A 14,508-nucleotide genomic window follows, 5' to 3' on the forward strand; every position below is an offset into this window, starting at 1 on the left:
CCCAGTAGCTGAACAGTGTCCTTAAATAACCAATTAGTTTATCAATGTAAGAAACCTTTCTTCCTTGAAAATTACGAATTTGAATTATTTATGGAACTACATTAAGTGAAGGAAAATGTTTCTAATCTTAATTTGTTTAGTATTGATTGGGATATTGATCATTTTCCATTTGGTCAGCATCTGGACGCGAAATAAAATTAATTAAAAGAAAGGTAAACCTGAATGAAAATTTGAACGTTAATATTGTCCAGTTATGCATAATAAGGAAAACTTTGGTGCAGGTGCTAAAGAAATTTCTCTGCTAAACATAACAGTTATTTAAGCAATGAGTGAACTCGATTGGAAGTGTTTCGTAAAAAAATTTAATCTGCACTTTCAATAAGTTTGTGGAGTAAGAGAAAAACAGAATGAACCCCTGGCTACTATACGTTTCAATCTCAATTTTTAAAAAATGCCTATTGTATTCGGAAAACGTGTATACAGTACCATTTCGGAAAAAATAATTTTAGATTCGGAAATTATAATATAAATTTCGAAATATGTTAAGTTAATTTCATAGAAAAGAAATTCAATTAGGGTAAACATAAATGTAATTTTGGAAAGCTTTAAAATTATTATTATTATTTATTTGTAATTTGAATAAAATTTCAATAAATTAATATAAATTTTGATGATAGCAATAATTATTGTTGATTTGTAAACAAAAATTGTCAATAAATTTTCTTTCTTGCATGTATGTGTAGCTAAAATATTTGTTCACTTGTGAGAATACCGAGAATCAATTTTATTTTAACATGTATGAAATCAAATTATATGTATACATATGGTGTTACTATATAGCTGAAAAAATGAGAAAATCTTTCAACTCCTTAATTAACTTCATTCTTTTCTGACTTCGATATAATTTTTCGATATTGAATTTACATTTTCTGAAATTGATGTTAGCTTTTTCGAAATTGAATTTATTTTTTTCTGAATGTGAATTAATCATTTCTGAAATTAGCTTTTCCGAAATTGAGGTTGAAAAGGTATGTATATCCATCGAAGCTTCTTCCCAAGAAGCATTGCTTTTCTGATTTGAAGGCACACTGCAAAGGCACCCGAATAAATTTGGAAGTGTATTGTAGCAATACGAGGTTCTGGGTGTTTATGATGTTGATGATGATAATTATCGAGTAGGACACCGTTTGTATTCTTTCTTCGCCACCGTGAAGATAACTTTATAGTTACTTTTGCTGTCATAAGAATAAACACAGTACATACACGTAAACATTAATTTTTGGTCCTATAGAATTTATCTGTTATGGTAACAATTGTTATTAGAGGAAAACAATTCGCTTCGGAGCCGGGGATCGAACCCAGGTCTTTAGTTCTACGTACCAAGCGCTCTAACCACTGAGCTACGCCGAAGTTCAATCCACAGCATCGGATCGAATCCTTCTTCTTTAGTGTTTTTTTTTTCCCTTTGTGGCCTTACTCCAAGTTCGACATATATGTTGACATATATAATGAGTCAATTGCCGTTGAGTCAACTTCGGCGTAGCTCAGTGGTTAGTGCGCTTGGTATGTATAACCAAGGACCCGGGTTCGATCCCCGGCGCCAGAGCGAATTTTTCTCCTCCAATAACAATTGTTACCATAACAGATAAAGTCCACACTTGTGGAGTAACGGTTAGCACGTCTGGCCGCGAAACCAGGTGCCCCGGGTTCGATTCTCTGTCGTGACAAGTTACTTGGTTGGTTTTTTTTTCCGGAATTTTCCCTCAACCCAATATGAGCAAATGCTGGGTAACTTTCGGTGCTGGACCCCGGACTCATTTCACCGGCATTATCACCTTCATCTCATTCAAACGCTAAATAACCAAGATGTTGATAAAGCGCCTTAAAATAACCTAAATAACAGATAAATTCTGTAGGACGGAAAATTAATCTTTACGTAGATTCTTCGCCCAACAGTGGAATCCCGGCCACCAAGTTACTCAATTGAGTGCGCTCCTTGTATAATAGCAGTTGACTCAATATATAGTTATACACTCGTATGTCAATATATATATATATATATATATATATATATATATATATATATATATATATACAGTATATATGTCGAACTTGGAGTAAGGCCACAAAGGGGAAAAATACTAGAGGAGAGGGATTCGATCCGATGCTGTGGATTGAACTTCGGCGCAGCTCAGTGGTTAGAGTGCTTGGTACATAGAACCAAGGACTCGGGTTCGATCCCCGGCGCCGGAGCGAATTTTTCTCCTCTATTAACAATTGTTTCAGTACATAGAGTTTTAAGTTACCCTCTCTTATTGCAGGACAACCAATGCATGAGGATAAAGATCCTGGGCGATTGTTACTACTGCGTGTCTGGCTTGCCCGTGTCCAGACCGAACCACGCCTACAACTGTGTCAACATGGGCTTGCAGATGATAGAGGCCATCAGGTAAGACTTATCACTCATTATCAAAGTACGGATTGAGGTGCTGGATGCAATAACAGCTTAACTCTACTTAAGTCATAATCTTACATGTCTTCTCTATGGACTGTAAAAGTTGTATTTCATTTCGTTGACCGTAAGGAGAGTTCACTATGTGAAGTGCTGTACTAAGTCAAATGATTCATAATTCGCAATATAAAAATATGTTACACTCATGTTTTATACTTCAGGGTCTTTGGGAGTATCATGCATACTTCAGGATCTTTGGGAGTATCATGCACTTACAATACCGTTTTCCAACTCTTCAGGTTTTCAGGACATGTAATATTATATCAGCAAAGGAAGAACTTAATCTATAAAATCCCCCTCGTTCTGGCTTAGAATTATCAAAGGAAAATGATATTACCGTTATTTCCCACAACTATAGTCTTGGAACACAACTATGGTCCGCAATACAACCATTCAAAGAACATTGTAAAAATAACATAGACCGTTCGTAGATAGCTGCAGTGACTTGACTTCAAACTGCAGTGTAGCAAAAATACAGATAAACGAGGTACTACGTTATGGAGTACAAAATTTGAATGGTTGTATCGTGGACCATAGTTGTTTTCCAGGACCACAATATTCTATTATTGAAATTCTAGAAACCAGAAAATGCATGTTGTCTTCAAAATATTTTGGATTCTGAACCAGTGATGGAAGAAAATCATCATGAAAGTGAAATCAGTGAAAATGAATAAAAATATTTGATACTATAGCAGAGGAGTTTTCATCTGTAACATAGTTTCAGAACTGATTTTCTTAATACATCTTCTGTTTTTCTTATTATAAACTTAAAACAAATATTAATTTGTCTCTACAGTTTATTTCCATAAAAAATATAAGGACGTATCGGCTAAAAATTCTTATTTTGTATTATTTTGTTAAGCTGAAGTCTTAATATACTATTATTTCTTATTATTCATTCAATAAATTCGTGTATGTAGTTAAATAACACTTTTCTACTGGTTTTAATGCCTAGGTGCTCTAATTTAAGAAGTCTCAGGCTTTCTATGCAATAAAGACTTACGTTTTACACATTTTATTTACGAATATTTAAAAATGAGCTGTTTAAATAATAACATATTGCGTTTGAATCATTTATGCAGTCTAAAATATTATACGAAGCAAATGATAAAAGTATATGTGATAATAAAATTTCTACATTGTTCTAAAACTTTGACATTGTCTTTCTCAAAACATAAGTTTTCAACTTAAGCTGTTATTGCACCCATCTCCTCAATTGTTTTTGAAGTGTGTTCTAAGATTCAGTGACCATCAAAAGCGAACTCGCATACAAGACAAATCGCATAGTGAATTCAGGAGTGCATTAAATTTTCTTTCCCATTTCATCTGACTTGGGACTAACTTCGAAATATACACCGGCGCTGTTAAAAATGTTCTGGGAATACAAGGGCAATCAGTAACTTTCCGGACAGACCTGAACGTAGGCAACACACAGGACATAGGAAACGTAGAAGTTATTTAGAACCAGGGAAACGCCTGGAATCTAAACTAAATGCATCACTCTAAAGGCAAAGAAGAAGACTAGCCATAAGGGGTATACGGAGAGATTCCAGGAAAAATTGCAATAGGTCCTTGACATGTTTGCACAAAATCATGTGTAGAAGCTCAATTCTTAAAGATAATGTGACGCTGTTTGATAGACTGAGCCGACAGGCATGGAAGCAATGATAATCAGTGACACGGCATGTATGTTTAACATTACAATAAAATTTATTTAATATAAGTGCAGTTCGGAAATATATTGATTGCGCCTTGTATTATTTATCAATATGTTCTAAACTAAACAGCTACGTTAAAAATATGCAAGTAGTCATTTAAAACAGACTTTCTTAAGCGTGTTATTTTATTTCTTCTGTACTTCGATAAACATTATCATAATTTTTTACTACTGATAGGCATTTTTCTTCGACTATAACATTTATTTAGTTTCAGACACATTTCAACTTTATACTTTTTGCTGGACGTCTATTACAAACGAATGTATGTTTTTAATGCATAGAAATGTGTTTTAAAATGACGATGGACATTTCGGTGCCGCTAATGGTAGCTACGAATTATAGACTCTAGATATCTGCGCAAATGCAGCATCGTTTTTTAAGTAGTTATTTACAATGGGATCAGCAAAAACCACCCTGAAACCGAAAATCGCTTTTTTGACATTTTTGTTTCTATGTCTGTCTATCTGTCTGTATGTTTGTTACCTTTTCACGCGATAATGGCTAAACGGATTTCGATGAAAATTGAAATATAAATTAAGTTCGTTGTAACTTAGATTTTAGGCTATATGGCATTCAAAATACATTATTTAAAAGGGGGGTTATAAGGGGGCCTGAATTAAATAAATCGAAATATCTCGCTTATTATTGATCTTTGTGAAAAATGTTACATAGCAAACGTTTCTTTAAAAATAATTTGCGATACGTTTTATTCCTTGAAAAAGTTTGATAGGACTGATATTTAATGAAATAAATTACTTTTAAAATTAAAATAACTGCCATCTAAGGCCGTGTAATGAATTAAAAAACAAATGACTTCGTCTATAAGGGGCCTTGGACAGCAACAATCGAAAGCTATGAAAGATAGCCTACAGAGAATGTTTCTGTGTTTATATGAAGTAATATCGTAAGCTAAATTAACCGATCTGTATAATTAATTATTATTTCACCATTGGAAAGTGTAGTTTCTCTGCTATAATGTTATTACAGTAACTTCTGATATAATATAATATAATATAATATAATATAATATAATATAATATAATATAATATAATATAATATGTAATATTATATAATATAATTTAATTTATTTGAAGGGTTCACAACCACAGTGGGCCAAGCGCCATTTACTGAATACGTAGAAAACAAGGGTTAAAATTAAGTTATTACCACAATTCAATGGAAACCTATAACAAGTAAAATAAAATATACACATTAAATCTAAATGATGTCAATCTTCATTAAACTATGGTTGCATGTAATAAAAATTAAGAAACAGGTTAAAGGAATTGTCATTGAACCAAATGAGTGTCTCTGGACCAAAATGATCGCATTTTAATTATTTGGATGCAATTTAAATTAAGTAACATATTAAACGATTTATCCTTCTATCAAACACGAATGTTCCCTGGATCAAACGTCCTATTTTAATTATGTAATTACTTTATATTTATTTATAACGGGTGCAGCGGAGCGCACGGGTACGGCTAGTTAATTCAATAAATTCCTACGTCTCCGAATTCATCATGTTTCAATAAGTGAAGTCCAAAACATTGCTTGATCAGTGTATTGTTGGGACCATTATCTTAGTACTGTATAAACGAGGAAAACGTAGACTCAATTACAAAATTGTCATATACCAGCTATGGCTAAATTGAAATCGGTGACATTTTAAAGTTTTGTTGGAAAAGTGTCTTGCCAGAGCGATGTTTGGCATTAAAATTTGTTGTTAAAAGTGCGCTTTTGATTAATTTTGAATGTACTCTTTCGAAGCAGTACAAAATGATCAGATTTGCGCTTATGATATGCAGGATTTCGTAGGTTTTTAAAATGATATTTACAACTTTATAAATTTCTTTAAGGTTGTAGGATATTAGTATGATTGAAATACTGCGCTAGTGTATCACATATTCAAATCAGTAATTTAACGCTTTTGCAATTAAATGAAAACACTTCGATTGTTATGACAACTTTCAATCCCATCACACCACGATTTTCGCAACTAGAAAATAGTTTTTGTGCTATTAAACATTCATATAAACTATTTAATATTTCTTGAATAATGCTAAATACGCTTCATAATGAATTACAACTAAATTATTAGGAATAGGGTTTTGGGTATTCCACTGTGTCTTGAAACGTAACATTTTCAACTTTTCGGAACTACATACAAGTTCCATCATCAGGGCAGATAGGTATAATAGAGTGGTCTCCTATTTTGCTGGGCTCATTATGCCTGACTACTCCAAACATGTGAGCCGTTTAAAATTAGTTATATATTTTTCAACAACTCACTTTTCTAAATGTTCCACACGTATAAATTGGCTATAATACGAGATATAGGAGAACCCATAGCTATACCTACTGTTCGTTAATATGATTCCCGTCAAATGAAAAAATGAAGACGTGAAGACATGGTGAAATAGTTTAATTACATTATAGTCGAAAATGTTTTCTAGTTACGAGTACTTTATGGTTTCCTGTAAGGTAAATTTGATAAATAGTGGAATAACATCACAACTAACTAAACAGATGGTATTATTTCGATTTCAGTTCACTCTCAAAGAATGATTATAAATTTTTCACATGCTGTGTTGAGTTTCTGACATGAGACAAAACACTCATACTTCTGTGGAAAATTAAAAGCAAACCCATTTTTCTTCGAATTCAGTACGCTTTAAAATAGGAAAAAAAGTTCTTGATTGCTAGACCTCTTCTCTTCTCTTCTCTTCTCTTCTCTTCTCTTCTCTTCTCTTCTCTTCTCTTCTCTTCTCTTCTCTTCTCTTCTCTTCTCTTCTCTTCTCTTCTCTTCTCCTAACTCTTCTCCCCTCCCCTCTCCTCCCGTCCCCACCCCTTTGCTCTCCTCTCCTATACTCTCCTATCCTTCCTCCCCTCTCATTTCTCACCTCCGCTCTCTTCTCCTTCCCCGCTCTCCTCCCCTCCTACTATCCCTCCCCTCCCTCTCCTTCCTTCTCCTCACCTCTGCTCGCCTCTCCTAGACTCTCCTATCTCCTCCTCTCTCCTCTCCCCTCTCTTCTCATACCCTCTGCTCTACTTTAATCTCGTCTTCTGTCACCTCTTGTCTTTCCTTTCCTTCTCTTTCCTTCCTTCCCCACCCGTTTTCTCCCCTATCTTTCTCCTGTTCTGTCATCTCACCTCGTCTCTTCAATAGTACAAACTGAAAGAAATAAACCATTGGAAACATATTCGTTTTAAATACTGGATTATAGCCCTTTAAATCTCAATTCATAATTGAAGTCTTATTAAATCCTATCAATCTGTTTTAATTTGTTCTCTAAAATGGGAAACATGAAAGAGGCTTAAAATGATGAAGAATTGTATATGGGAACCAAAGAATCAAGGCTTACTCATCGTTGTTTAGAATTTTAATTAGACTCATGACTACAGAGAACCCACCTTAGCTTACTGCTTCTCGCCGAAGACTAGATTTATAATGCCGGTAAATTATGTGAGGATTGTGATGCAAGAAACTGTTTGTGGGTCAGATTTTCCCCGACTGCTTCGTTTCTCCTGTCATTGTGAGGGCTCTCACCCCATCATCATTCCCAACACTCTGGTATAATCCCGCTGTTGTACTCGGAAAGCTCTATCCCAAGTTCTAAGCTCTAGGGCAGAAGAACAATCACATCTCTCAAGCAACCACGTAACGTTTTAACGACATCTAAAGACAGACAGGATCGACTAGCAATGATTGTAGTGCAAAACATGCATGCAAATAATGTATATGTCACCCATGTCACTTGTCGAACTGGGACAATCGTTGCATATATAGGGCACACAATGAGACAAAGCGTGCAAGTGTACTAACCCGTCCAGGGTCCAGCCCTCGTAAATCCAAGCCAAGCTGAGACCATGCTTTGTCCCATATTCAGGAAACGCCTCTTATCTTCTATAGCGGCGGTTCTCAACCATTTTTAATGGAGTACCACTATTTTTAACTTACACGTATGAAATTTGCTGTACCAGTAACCACATTTTTATGGGAAAACGTCACGTGTCGCTTCCAGAATCCGAACAAACGTTCCCGTGCTCTAATACCAATAATTGATTGCTTCATTTAGAAGTGTTTAATTAAGAAACAGTTCTCTTTTAATTTATTCAATGGAGTGTTCCACAAAATATACAGAAAACAGCTAGGGCCTATGTATGTTTATATTGTGGCACCCATCTGGAACGTTCTGGTCGCGTCAGGGAGTTGCTCACGCATCTAGCGAGAGGTAAGGCGCGGGGGAAACGGAAAGACCAACCCCTGACGCTAGCAGCGGTACGGATCAAGGGGAAGAAAAGCTACTGTGGCTGGGCGGAAGTAAGGAAGCACCTGGAAGCGGATTGTTGTGGAGGTTCAGAAGCTTCGCGACGCAGAACATTCTAGATGTTCGTGGTAAATAAATAAAACCGTGATTTGCCGACGAAAGTCAGTCTTCGGAAGTCAGTCTAAACTTGAGTCTTCGAGCGAGCAAGGAAGCCAGCCTTCGAGACCGGGGTTCGACGTGAGGAGGACCGCAACTGGGGAGACTCGAGTTCGACGTGTTGTGTACTGTAGCCGGAAGACCGGGGTTCGATGTGAAGTGAACTTGGAAGAGTGAGCTAGAAGAAGTAGGCAAGGCAAGCGAACTGTGAACCGAGAACTGACAGTTTTGTTCTGCACATAGTGCTTTGTGAACATTAATTGAAATTAGGAGTACATTATTGTTCTTCTCGGTGATACACGTGTCTTGTCGTTGTCGCTGTGTGGAGTGCAATAACGACTACTGTGTTGCTGTGTTGAGTGGAATACCCATTGTTGTAGGGTGAATCATTAAGAATAAAAGTCGCATTGTTGACGGGTGTGTGGTGGCTAATGCAGTAATAAAAGTTAAAATATTTGTAATTTTTATTTTTATTTAAAACTTTAAGTACCACCAAGCATGGTACCATAGGTTGAGAACTGTTGTTCTGTGAAATGTGAACACAAGGATACATTGTTAATGCTCGATAGTGCGCATTGAACTTACTCGTACAATATAATGCTGCATAATGTATCACATTATCCTTTGATTGAGTTTATGGTTGATACATCTGTTATAAGGCAGTAAATCTCACTTAACGATATGTGTCAGAGGAAGAACAATTGTTTGTATGCATCTGAAGTCTGACTAGTGTAATATGTAGTTAGTCGGTGATGTATGCAATGGAGGGGGGAAAGGAACTGGCCACACTACCCCATTACCTCCTTGCCTATTTGCTCTTAAGTGGTGCCTTCCTGGTATCACTTGTGAGGTTCAGATCTGTCTTCGGACAGTTGACTAAACAACAACAACAACAATGTATCGCATCTGTTATTTTGATCATTGTGGTTTAGGCTCAGTTGTACGATCGTGGAATAAATCTTAGAATAGCTATTCGTGGAATAGCCTAACTATAGAATAAATGGAGTACCATGTTGTATGACGTTCGTTTATTTCAAGGTTATCTTTTCTATATTTAAACCGGATTAGAACACAGGTTGGCAGTATTTGTAAATAGTGTTAAGTTTATGAAATGCATTCACAGTACCAGTAATATTGTTGAAATTAATATTTCTGAACATAAAATTATTATCACTATTTTGTCTGCGGAATTTATGATAAAGAAATCTAAACGGATTAGAAATCAATATTATAATATACAGAATGTAAACTATATAAGCTGCAATAATTTTATAGGCAGTACATATTGGTCTACTGAACAAAATATCTAGAGAAATGTAATTATTTCTTATAATTTTATTTTTAATTTGTAAAAAAAAAAACATATTTTTTGATAGTAGTTCAATTATTTGTTTACATTTCGATTGAACGTAAATGTTATTACCAATGTTGCATCTGACACCAATACTCAACAGAGTAACAAACGACTGCTTCAGCGTAAATATCGGCAAAGTAGTCTAAATAATGACCATTTATTCTCTTTTCCAAAAACGTTAGACTCACCGAACACATTTTTTTCCTAGGAAAACCATGACAGTTACAGAAAAACAACATTTTATTTTTTTCCTGAGTTATTTATGCTCTACCACCAGTATTTTTGGAATTTTATATCATATATCCTGTAGAAGATACACTTAAACTAGTTGTCATAGTGAGTGATTAAAAGAACGTGCTAAAAACTGATTTCTTAACTTCTAATCAAAACATTGAAGTAGAGGAGTCCATATAGGTTGTTTAATGCTGAGATTATTACCTGCAGAAATTCAGAACGTAATACTGATATATATTTTTTATCCAAAGCTCTAGACTACTGGCACTGTACATTTTCCATTAGTCTACGGGCCTCCGAATACAGTAGTCCATTTCTGAAGTGCACTACACTCCCGGAGGTGGTTCCAATTCATGACCTTATGAATTTGCTTCAAATTTATTTTATTAATCTTCAATTTCTATGCAATATTTTTATTTATTTTATTTAATAGATTTATTTCTACTGACAGAGTTAAGGCCATAAAGTCTTCTCTTCCACTCAACCAGTATAAGAATAATAGCAAATATAGAGAAGACAGCAGTGCAGGAGCAATATACAATTAATAATCAATCATTCCGATGTCATAACAGCTGTCGCCGTCTTCCGGAAACCAAACGCCTCTCCTCTCTGTTCATCCATTGGTCTGGCTCTAGTCTTCAATTATTCATAGCTGCTAGTCCATCCAAGTCTTCTTTGGTCGTCTTCTTTTTGGTGGGATCCATTCCATAATCATTTTTGGTAATCGTTGTCCTGGCATTCTTCTGATATGGCCATACCACTGTAACCTTTTCCTTTCTATTATATCTATAATGTCTGGCTTGTCTTGCACTCCCATGATTTCTTTTATTCGTCTATTTCTTATTTGTTCCATTTTAGATTTCCCAGCTGATCTTCTTAGGACATCCATTTCTGCACTTAAAATACTTTTTTGTTTCCCTAGTTGGAATTTGCCAAATTTCAGTTGCATATGATAGGATACTTTGGACAATGGTTTTATATATTTATAATTTTCTATTCTTTTATATACTCTTGCTCCACCAAATAGAATTTAGAACTAATAATGATGGTGGTGGTGGTGGTGGTGGTGGTGGTGGTGGTGGTGGTGGTGGTGGTGGTGGTGGTGGTGGTGGTGGTGGTGGTGGTGGTGGTGGTGGTGGTGGGGGTATCGTATGATGACGCAGAATATCTGCATGGAAATATCATATGTACTTCGGTACATTAAAATAATATATGATATGCGTAAATCACTTCGTGATTTAAGACGGCGCTTATTCCGTCGGATCCCGGCCAACTAGTCACTCATAACGAGTGCACCTCAGCACATGTGTGGACTTCGGTCCTACGTTCATAGACATCTATGACGTAGTGCAGAGGGCGGCCACTAGAGGGAACCCAAGAGTTGGAGCTTAATCTGAGACGATTCTGTCCGACGCCGGGGTGGTATCCGGTGTGGCTTAGTGGATAAAGCATCAGCACGTAGAGCTGAAAACCCGGGTTCAAATCCCGGCGCCGGAGAGAATTTTTCTCCGTTCCATTACTCTTTCATCGTATGATGACGCAGAATATCTGCATGGAAATATCATATGTACTTCGGTACATTAAAATAATAAAAATTAAAGACAAGTTTAGTTACATGTAATTCTAAGTGTCAAACAATATTGCAAAAATGTGAATCGAAGTAATTATTAAAACAATAGAGAGAAAAAATATATAATATATTAAAAATAAAAATCATATATTAGAAAAATTACATTTCAATAAATAGCACTGTCAAAGTAATCTATTTAACAACTAGGTTTTGAAAGTAGTAAATGTCTGACAGCCCCTTAAGGTATGAGGTAGGGAGTTCCAATGACGAGATATTGAAACGGTGAATGATGAGTATCAGGAAGTGTTATGATGAGGTATACTCAATGTATCGGTGATCTGAGATTGAGTATTTAGGTTATGGTTGGAGCATAAATACACAAGACGAGACAATAGATAACTTTGGGGGTGAGGTGAGCAGAATTTGAAGTAGAAGAGAAAGGCATTGTACATATACGGTATCTTAGACACATATTATGAACACGTTGTAATTTGTTCAAGAGTTCGGTGCTTAACCCTTAAATTCGCAAAGTATCCTATAAGATACAACAGATTTATAGTCTATCTATATATATAATTTGAAGTGGTAATGGAAATTACGGGAAAACGGCTGAACGGATTTTAATGAATGAATCATCATTTTGAAGCTTGGCATCCAAGGATTTTCAGAAAAATAGTAACTTTCAGTGAAGCGTTAGTTTTCCTTCGTAATTTTCCTATTTTCCAAAATCCATCTTTCGTCAGTTTTGAGAACTAATTGCATTTCAACTCGGCCGTGATTTCAGAATAAAACAAAACACACACTACAATAAACAAAAGGTTTTTACACGAAGGCCATGACCTGCAGGATTTCTAACATATATTTAGAGCTCATATTCAATTGGTTATTAAAAACTTCAAGACTTGCTAAAATAATTTATAGGTCTGATTTATACATATTAATGCTATATTGATATGAAAGTGAAACTTTTTGGGGTTATATAAGCAGACGTAGAGAATATCTTAAATTAGATCATCATTTCTATAATTTACTGAGTTGCATGTATACAAAACTTACGCAAGATAATAATATTGTTATTAAAATCAAATATTTTTATAGTTATTAATCAAGTGGGTTGGGTCTTTTCCATAAACTTAATGGCGGTGTGGTGTAGATATTTATATGCATCATTTTCTTCAGAATTGGCTCGAGAGAGCGCAAAAATTACACTTCCTAAGGAAAGACCAAAAGGTATTGCTTACTGATCAAATAAGAGATCTACAAAATGTTGTAGTCTCCCGATCATTTCAGCAAGATGTCTTAGCAGAATAAAATGATTTTACCCTCTATATTTCAAGATCTACATTGCAGCAGCTATACCAACATGCTATGTCTATTGTTCGAAAGCATAGCAAACCTGACTTTTTTTTTAACTTTCACCTACAATCCACAATGACCAGAAATAGCTATTGGTTTACTTCCACATGAAAAACCCACTGATCGTCCTGACATTGTTACTTGCGTTTTCGCGTTGAAACTCAGAAACTGAAGGTGGATAGGTTCAAGAAAAAGTATTTACCATAAAAAACATTCAGAGGGAGTATGTTTCATTATTGTGAAAGCAAATAACTTTCAAAATATCTGGTATTCTTCATTGAAAATAAATCTGAAAAATATTTATTTGAACGTCTAATGAACTTAGTTTGCAGCATTTGCTTACAAGCCACTAGTATGCTATAATTTTAATAGAACAATAGAAAAAAAATGGTAGGAAAATTAAAATTTCACAATACTATAATATTGTGCGACATATAAAATATGGACATTGCGATAGTTGTTTTCTTTACAGTCCGACACGGCTTAATAAACTGGTGTGAAAAATGAAGTTTTGCCAATTTAAGGGTTAAATCGGTCACCTTCAGTTAAAGTTAATGTTTTTTCTTTTTCTTTCCAAGTGTCACAAAATTGTTTTGTTTACTTATTATTCTTTATGAATTGATTAGTAGGCCGATCTATCGAACCCTTATTTAGGGCGGCTTTTGTTTAAACAAATTATCTATGATAATCTGAACTACTTTTACTGTCAGTCACATATCCCAAGTCATTATTGATTAATTCCAGCACGCTTAAAAGGTTGTCCTTTTTAGTCTGAATCTTTCCATCCATCTTCATACTCGTTTAATAGATCAGGTCAGTGCCTTATTTTCTTTTGTTTCCGCGTTCTCAAAAATACGTTATACATTAATATAATATTCATCATTACTATCAGAAAAATTCATATATAGCGCTACTGCCATTTTGTGATTTATTATCTAGATAACAATTTAACAGCGACTGAAAATATGGAATAATATATTCGGAAGATATCCTCCAGATAATGTAGTATCCAGAGTTCGTACAACACTTATCTCGCATAACCATGGAATTAATTTTATAATAAATAAATAAATAAATAAATAAATAAATAAATAAGTCAAGTGAATGAGTGAGTAAATAAATGAATGAAAGAATGAATGAATAAATAAATAAGCCCACTGCATCCCATTAGGGCAAGGGGGTCCTGCATCAAGCAGGGTAAGCTTTTCTTATACTCGCCTGGGGAGCTATTCCTGACGAGTCTATTGTACTGGTTAAAAAGTTATTACCCTCATGCTTAATGATGGTTCATTTACTGTCTCTAATGTTGTCCATTTTCAGCCACTAGAGGTTATGC

At 34.9% G+C, this 14,508-nt stretch overlaps 1 protein-coding gene across 4 annotated transcripts in view; it reads left to right on the forward strand.

Moving 5' to 3' along the window:
- The window catches only part of Ac76E (adenylate cyclase type 2 Ac76E), a 1,046,273-nt gene that overhangs the window by 755,494 nt on the left and 276,271 nt on the right, over window positions 1–14,508 (forward strand). For all 4 annotated transcript variants that reach the window (XR_011335836.1, XM_069845293.1, XM_069845295.1 and 1 more), the window contains exon 10: window positions 2,322–2,449. Coding sequence is in view for 3 of the 4 variants with exons in the window: in XM_069845293.1 (XP_069701394.1) it covers window positions 2,322–2,449 (128 nt within the window). In the remaining variant the exon portion in view is untranslated. The remainder of the gene's footprint in view (window positions 1–2,321; window positions 2,450–14,508) is intronic.

Source organism: Periplaneta americana, chromosome 14 (genome assembly GCF_040183065.1).
Source record: "Periplaneta americana isolate PAMFEO1 chromosome 14, P.americana_PAMFEO1_priV1, whole genome shotgun sequence".
Lineage (NCBI taxonomy): Eukaryota > Metazoa > Arthropoda > Insecta > Blattodea > Blattidae > Periplaneta > Periplaneta americana.